Source organism: Gymnodraco acuticeps, unplaced genomic scaffold (genome assembly GCF_902827175.1).
Source record: "Gymnodraco acuticeps unplaced genomic scaffold, fGymAcu1.1, whole genome shotgun sequence".
NCBI classification, from domain to species: domain Eukaryota; kingdom Metazoa; phylum Chordata; class Actinopteri; order Perciformes; family Bathydraconidae; genus Gymnodraco; species Gymnodraco acuticeps.
In genome coordinates, this window is record NW_022991188.1 from 628,228 (window position 1) to 636,189 (window position 7,962).

General features: G+C 45.8%; 1 protein-coding gene across 1 annotated transcript; it reads right to left on the minus strand.

Moving 5' to 3' along the window:
• Positions 1-6,447: 6,447 nt before the first annotated feature.
• LOC117561187 lies at positions 6,448-7,347 on the minus strand (the record flags this gene model as incomplete). The annotated part of the gene is made up of 1 exon (XM_034238490.1): positions 6,448-7,347. A coding segment is annotated over one exon (900 nt), but the record flags the coding sequence as incomplete, so codon positions are not given.
• Positions 7,348-7,962: the final 615 nt, after the last annotated feature.

Consider the following 7,962-nt stretch of genomic DNA (forward strand, 5'->3'; position numbering starts at 1 on the left):
TAAATATAATTAATTATTATTAATACGTTAAGTCTTGTTCATTGTTTTTCACTTTTACTAAATGTTTGATATTTCTGGCACAGACCCTTTCATACCGGCAATGCACGATAGAAACAACAGAAAGTGCAACAGCTTAAATATGCCGGTGTTAATTTCGTCAACGAAAACTATGACGAAAAATGTTCGTCAACGACCTTTTTTACATGACTAAGACGAGACGATGACGAGCTAAAAATAGATTCTTGATAACGAAAACTATGACGAAATGTATATTTAGTTTTCGTTGATGAGACGAGACGGGACTAAGGTGATAATGGTGGACTATCGGACATTCAAAATGCAGCATATTTTCCCTCAAGTGTCCATCTTGTCTGTCAAAATGCATCTTACGTTTCTAACTTGCAATATCATTATTTCCGCTCTCTTCACTCCAGAAGAGCGGTCTGTCTGTGTCTGTCTGTGTGCGGGGGGGAGGGGGGTGGGAGCTGTGGAATGTGACCATCCCCCTTGGGAGACTTCCTCCACACATTCCGATGGCCAATTAATTTTAAACAAAGAGTTCCCAACATACAGCATAGGCAACATGGGGGGTGGGGGCTGGTGAACGGTATGGTCAATCTTTGTAAACACAATCCCCAGGATGTGTCCTAATCAAACCAAAAGAGAAAATGCAGATATCATTCTCTCTCTCAACTCGCTGGTATCTCGAGCTGAGCGCTCATTGGTGGTTTTTACCCCGTGCTGATGATGAAACTCTCCATTGGCTCGGCAAAAGTTTGTTGTTGTTTTGTGTCAGTTTTACCTCGCCACTTCCATTCACATTTTTCATCATTGTTCCACAATGTTTATCATGAAATTAATATCTATATATTTTATACCATACTTGCACTGCTTACCATGTTCATACTTTATATATCTTAGCATATTCATACACACTGTTAATATACTGTTCATACTGCTCACAGGCTGGGCTGCTGTGTATATCTAGTCTAGTGTATTAATATTGTACCCCTCCTCACTGTTTATTCATCATTCAATTAATTCTATATTTGATTCTGTAGATTGTGTACATTACTTTTCACTGCTTGTTGCACTCCTGGTTAGAAGCTAAACTGCATTTCGTTGTCTCAGTACCTGTAATATGTGCTATAACAATAAAGTTGAATCTAATTTTGAGCAGGAACAAATGTATTTACTTAGTACATATCTGACATTAACGATTAAACACATTTGTGCATTCTTTATGAATTCAAGCCGACTCCGGAGGAAATCATATTTCGTTTATTTTTAACGAAATAAATGTGGTTTAATCCACATAATTTACTGTGTTAATTGTTTACTGTAGTATTGTTTAACTTGAAGGTGCCTGATGTGAACATTTCCAGAAGAACATCTATTGAATGGCCTTTGTATGTATACAGTACAGTCTAGCCCAACTATTTCTTCCTTTTTTCCCGTCAAGAGTTTGAATTGGAGAAAGGTAATGGTTATTGATGGTGCTTTTAAAGCCTATTGCATAATAACTGTGTGATTTATATTGCTTTTCAAATGCATATGGCCACCCATTTACAGTACACTGCTCTTCCCGTCAAGAATATGAATAGCCCTAATGTGGGAAATCTTTGCATTTCAGACTTCGGGAATATATTACGATATCAAGCCGATACAATACATCAAAATCCAATACCATTCTGAAATCCCCAGGATGTGTCCTAATCAAACCGAAAGAGAAAATGCAGATATTACACTCATAAAATAAATGATAGACATATTAGTACTCTTAGTGCCAAGTTGTCTCAGACAATCTGCTTTTCATAATGTGGGACAGTTCTGTGCAAAATGTGGGACACTGAAAAATCTGTTAAAAACCCTCAGTCACCTTAATTCATGTAATAAAAAAATCTCAGGCCAGTAACACTCAAAGCTAAATGTGCAATACCATGCTATGTTACTATTTATAATGTTATTGTTTTTATTTAAATTGAAGTTAAATGCATCAATCTGGTGCACTTTGAGGGCAAAATTAAGAGATTTGTAGATACAGCTCTCAACACTCATATGAAACAGAACTGTTCTTACAATGTGTGTTGGAAGGATTTATTAAATTACTATGCATATTTTATTGTGTAAACACACAGCTGATCACCTGAGAGCTGCTGTTCTCATTCATAACACTCCGTTCGATGTCTCACTATGGGATGCGCCTCAACGCGTATGCAAACAGAAGCATCAATCTCATTACGCCAATCCTGATTGGCTGGTGATCTTGACGTCAACGTCAGGGAATCAACCCACCCTTTAAGTAGCTTGCGCTACGACGCAGCGTCATTCAAACACCTCTTCTCGCTTCAGAGCACATCTCGATTTATCCGTAACCGGGCTAGCTTAACGGTCCACAGACTGGACCCAAAGCTAACATTCATTCGACCGGCGCTTGCCGGTTACTTTTTTGCTTTGCAAGAAGACTGAGCAATATTAACACACCAGTTAATATTGTAATCTGCCTCGCCGTTTCTTTCTGTTGAAATAACGGTAAGGTTTGATTTTTCTTCAAGCTAGTAACATACCTGTTGCTAGTTTTTTCTTCCCTCCACACCGACACCACGGTAAAGAGGACGTTCTCTTTTCTCTCTCACACCAGAGGAGACAGAGATAAAAAGGTATTAACACACCAGTTAATATTCTTTAAAGAATAAAATCTACACCGTCGCCTTTTTTCCTTTCGGACTAACGGCAAGGTTGGATTTTTTTCTCAGTAACGTACCTGTTAACAACGTGTGTCCACTCCACGCCGACGATGGACCCTTCTCTCCCTCACACCAGAGGAGTCAGGGACTCGGAGGCTCGGCTATGCGGCTGCGGGTTTAAGATCTCAGGCACAGACTGACACCAGGTCTGCTCGTCCTGCCTCGGGCTGGAACACGCCCGGGAGGCTATCGATAACCCCGGTTCATGCGGGCATTGTACCGGCTTCACCATTAAGAGCCTCCGCCGACGGTTAGCACGCTAAGCTAGCTTGTCGGGACGGGACCCCCTCATGTCCGCTGATTCGCCGGCCGGCAATCAAGACATGGTGGCGTCCGCCGCAGAGATTGAGCCCCGCGCTGTGTCAGGCTGGGGCTCAACAACAGCGGCAGCCGCTGAACCGGAGCCCCACGCCGTGTCAGGCTGGGACCCGGTGGCGGCGAGAGCGGAGCCCCGCGCTGTGTCAAGCTGGGGCTCCCAACTGGACCTCACCATGGTTCCACCCGCGGAGGATGTCCTGGAGTTGGACTATATGGAGGACGAAGAGGATACCTCTGAGTTCCTCCTGTCCGACTCGGATGAGGATGACATCTTTGTTTCATCGGCTCAGGCTGCAAAGCCGGGAGCGATGTCCGCTCTCCCGGGTGAAAGCACACCAGCTTCGCCCGTCCTAAGTATGGACTTGCAGGCTGTGTGTCAACGCGCTGCGTCCAGGCTGGACATCCCATGGCCTGAAGTGGCCAAGGAGACCTCCAGATCTCGCTACGAGGGGAAGAACTTGCCCCAAGCAGCGAGGACGAAGAGGCAGCTCCTTCCAGTCTTTCCGGAGATGCTGGACGAGGTGTCGGTCCAGTGGAGAGACCGCCCTTTTAGCAGCAAGGCCCCAATCCAGGGTGCCTCCTCCCTGGACTGTGACGGTATGGAGAGGCTCGGCCTGCTCCTCATTCCGCCCATGGAACCGCTGGTGGCAGCCCACCTCCAACCGAGGCTGGCTTCGACACCGAGCAGGAACCCCATGCTACCGGCAAAGGCAGACCGGTTCCAGTCAGCGATTACCGAACGGGCCTATAAAGCTGCAGCTTTGTCCGCCAGGGCACTCAACGTCTCCTTGCTGCTGACCGCCAGGCGGAGCTCTGCGAAGACTTGTCGAGCAAACCTGAGCCTGCCGTGTGGGACGAGATCGCAGCGATCACGGACATTTGCCTCCGTGTGCAGCGCTGTGCTGTCCAAGCCACGGGCAAAGCACTGGGAATTATGGTAGTACAGGAGAGAGCCAGGTGGCTCAACCTGACGAACCTTCCAGACCGGGAAAAAGAGGATGTTCTGGACATGCCTATTGTTCCCGAGGGCATATTTGGCTCCGCTCTAGCTTCGATGCAGCTGAGATGCGAATCAAAAAGGAAGGGAGACGAGGCTCACCAGCTCTGTCTCCCCCGAAGGGTCTAGCCGCCACCTTCAATGGTCCCGCGGCAGGCCTTCACTCAAGCTGCCTCGTGTCCTGCCCGATTCAAGATACCGAAGCAGCAGAGACCACAGCCCGTCCCGGGTCCCCAGCCCAGGCACGAGGCGAGGGGGATCTGGCCAAGAAAATCTCCGGTTCCGGCAGCTGCCGCTCAGGCGCAGCCGACCCAGGTTTTCAGCCACCAGGCGAGGAAGAAGGAGCGGGCGGCCTGATAGCCTCCTCTCCTCTCCTCTCCTCGACGAAGGAGCTGGAAGTTCCCTGTTCCCCAGCTCCAGAGCACGTTCCAGTGTTAGATGCTCATGTGTTTTTGGGGTGCAACCATGCCCCCATCTTCCTGCCGCCTCGAGTGATGCCAGAACGTCATCCTCAAGTTCGCGCCATCAGGGAAATGGACTTAACATCAAAGACAGCAAGTTCCGCTGCCTGTTTAAGTCAAACAAACACATGTCATCATTGTTGTTTCCTAATAAATCATTTTCCACTGTCGTTTCCAGGCTTGAAGCCAAGGGCGCAGTCAATAAAAATGAAAAGAAAAACAATAAAAACAATAAACAGTCTGTCGTCTGCCCCTCTTTTGAGAGCGGCTACGGCCTCTCTCAAAAGGCGGACAATAGACGGGATTGTGAAGACACCACCGCCACGCGCATGCGCAGTGACGGCCGGGGTTGTCAACCTGGGGTACCACCGTGTTCAGACACTAGAGGGCCCCATAACACAACAAATAGAGACACTGAGGGAAGACGACAGAGCTGTGACATCTCCGCTCGCTTTGAGAAGCGAAAAGTGGAGGATGCTCACAGATTCTGCTTGGGTTTTCAAGACAGTAACACAGGGCTACAGGCTCCAATTCGCTGTCACCCCCCCTCACTTCTCGGGCATTCTGTATTCACAGGCCCGGGGAGAGTCGGCCCATATTCTAGAGCAAGAGATTTTCTCGCTACTAGAAAAGAAGGCTATATTGATAATACCCGCCGAACAGAGTCAGAGCGGCTTTTATTTGAAGTATTTCCTCGTTCCCAAACGGGGAGGGAACGGAATTCGGCCCAAACTAGATTTGAGAGCTCTGAACAAATATCTCAAAAAATACAAATTCAGAATGCTCACTTACACATCTCTGTTGCGTCTCGTGCGCCAAAACGACTGGTTCACATCAGTCGACTTGAAAGATGCGTATTTCCACATCCCATTATATTCCCCACACCGGAAATATCTGAGGTTCGCCTTTCAGGGTGTCTGGTACGATACAGAGTACTTCCCTTCGGTCTGTCTCTCAGCCCGCGAGTGTTTGTATGGTGTACGGAAGCCGCGATAGCCCCGTTAAGACAACAGGGTATTCGCCTGGCAACTTATCTGGATGATTGGCTCCTTCTCGCACAGTCGGAGCAAGAGGCTATTACGCAGACGAATGTCCTTGTAAAACACCTGCTCGATCTGGGTTTTCGTAATAAACACAGAAAAGAGCATGTTGTCCCCAGCCCAGACTGTACTCTTCCCCGCGTGTCATGGCGCGCGAAGAGTGATGGTCACTATGAAATGCGTAATGGCACTGCGCCATTGGCTACACCCGACTTTTCTAGTACGGGGCGTGCCTATGGGTGCTGTCCTATCGCGGAAAGTGGTCACCACAGACGCATGTCTGACGGGCTGGGGGGGTATATACCAAGGTCGACCTGTGAGGGGTCTCTGGAGCAGAGACCTCCAACGGTCACACATAAATGATCAATCAATCAATCAATCAATGTTTATTTATATAGCCCAATATCACAAATGTTACATTTGTCTCAGTGGTCTTCACAGTGTGTACAGAATATCAGTATGACAATACGACACACTCTGGGAGAGCAACAGAGGAGAGATCCCTCTCCCAGGATGGACAGACATGCAATAGATGCCGTGTGTAAATTGAAAAGATAATACATTTACAACATAGGTAGTCCAAATGTTTGAAAATGCATGTGTTTATAATAGGAAGATGAATCCACGAGGATATCCATCCATATGATCCAGGACCACAGCCACTACTCAAGATCCAGGGCTCGCGATCCAGGACACAGGACCGCAAGATCATCCATGACTCCGGATCCCGGCGTATATAGACACCAAAAAGAAAGACATTTGGGGAAGCTGGGTTAATCGGAACATGAGAGTACACGGGTATAGACAGAGAGAAGGAAGAAGTAAGATGTCCCCCGACAAACTAAGCCTATATCAGCAAAACTAGGGGCTGAATCTAATCAGCCCTAACTATAAGCTTTATCAAAAAGGAAGGTCTTAAGCGCACTCTTAAAAACGGATAGGGTGTCTGCCGCCCGAACACAAACTGGAAGCTGATTCCACAAATGTGGAGCTTGATAAGAAAAGGCTCTGGCTCCCATTGTACTTTTAGAGACTCTAGGAACAACCAACAACCCTGCATTCTTGGAACGCAATGCCCTAGTAGGACAGTAGGGTATAATGAGTTCTTTAAGGTAAGATGGCGCCTGCCCATTAAGGGCTTTGTAGGCGAGAAGAAGAATTTTAAATGATATCCTGTGTTCTATAGGAAGCCAGTGTAAGGCAGCCAGAACAGGAGTAATGTGGTCCCTTTTCCTAACTCTGGTTAGTACACGAGCTGCAGCATTTTGAATCAGCTGAAGCTGCGACTTGACTGACTTCTTGGTACACCCTGATAATAAGGAGTTACAATAATCCAGCCTTGAAGTAACAAATGCATGGATTAGTTTCTCTGCATCGTTTTGAGGCAAGATATGCCTGATTTTTGCAATGTTACGTAGATGGAAGAAGGCGGTCCTTGAAATTGATTTTATGTGGGCGTTAAAGGATAAATCCTGATCAAATATAACACCAAGATTTCTTACAGTCTCACTGGAGGCCAAATTAATGCCATCCATAGTTAGTTTATCCTTAGATAATTTGTTTCGTAGATTCTTCGGGCCAAGTACAATAACTTCAGTTTTGGTCGTGTTTAACATCAAAAAGTTTAAGGTCATCCACGTTTTTAAGTCCTTAAGGCAGTCTTGAATTTTATTTTGATGATTAATTTCATCAGGCTTGATTGATAAATATAGTTGAGTATCATCCGCATAACAATGAAAGTTTACAGAATGATTCCTTATAATATTGCCTAACGGAAGCATATATAATGTGAACAAAATAGGTCCGAGCACTGAACCCTGTGGCACTCCATGGCTAACTTTGGTTTGCGTGGAAGATTCATCATTAACACGTACAAACTGAGAGCGTTCAGATAGATAGGACGTAAACCAGCCTAAAGCAGTTCCCTGTATGCCAACTAAGTGCTCTAGTCTTTGCAATAGGATATCATGGTCGATAGTATCAAATGCAGCACTGAGATCGAGCAAAACAAGAATAGAGACAAGTCCCTTGTCTGAGGCTATTAGAATGTCATTTGTGACTTTAACCAGAGCTGTCTCTGTGCTATGATGTGTTCTAAAGCCAGACTGAAAATCTTCGGATAAATCATAGTTTTTTAAGTAATCACACAGCTGTTTTGCGACCGCTTTCTCAAGAATCTTTGAGAGGAACGGAAGATTAGAAATAGGTCTATAGTTGGCTAAAACCTCTGGACCGAGGTTGTGCTTTTTAAGAAGCGGTTTTATCACTGCTACTTTGAATGATTGTGGAACATAGCCTGATAATAAAGACATATTCATAATATTTAATAAAGAAGTGCTAATTTATGGAAAAACTTCCTTCAACAGCTTAGTTGGAATTGGGTCTAACATGCACGTTGA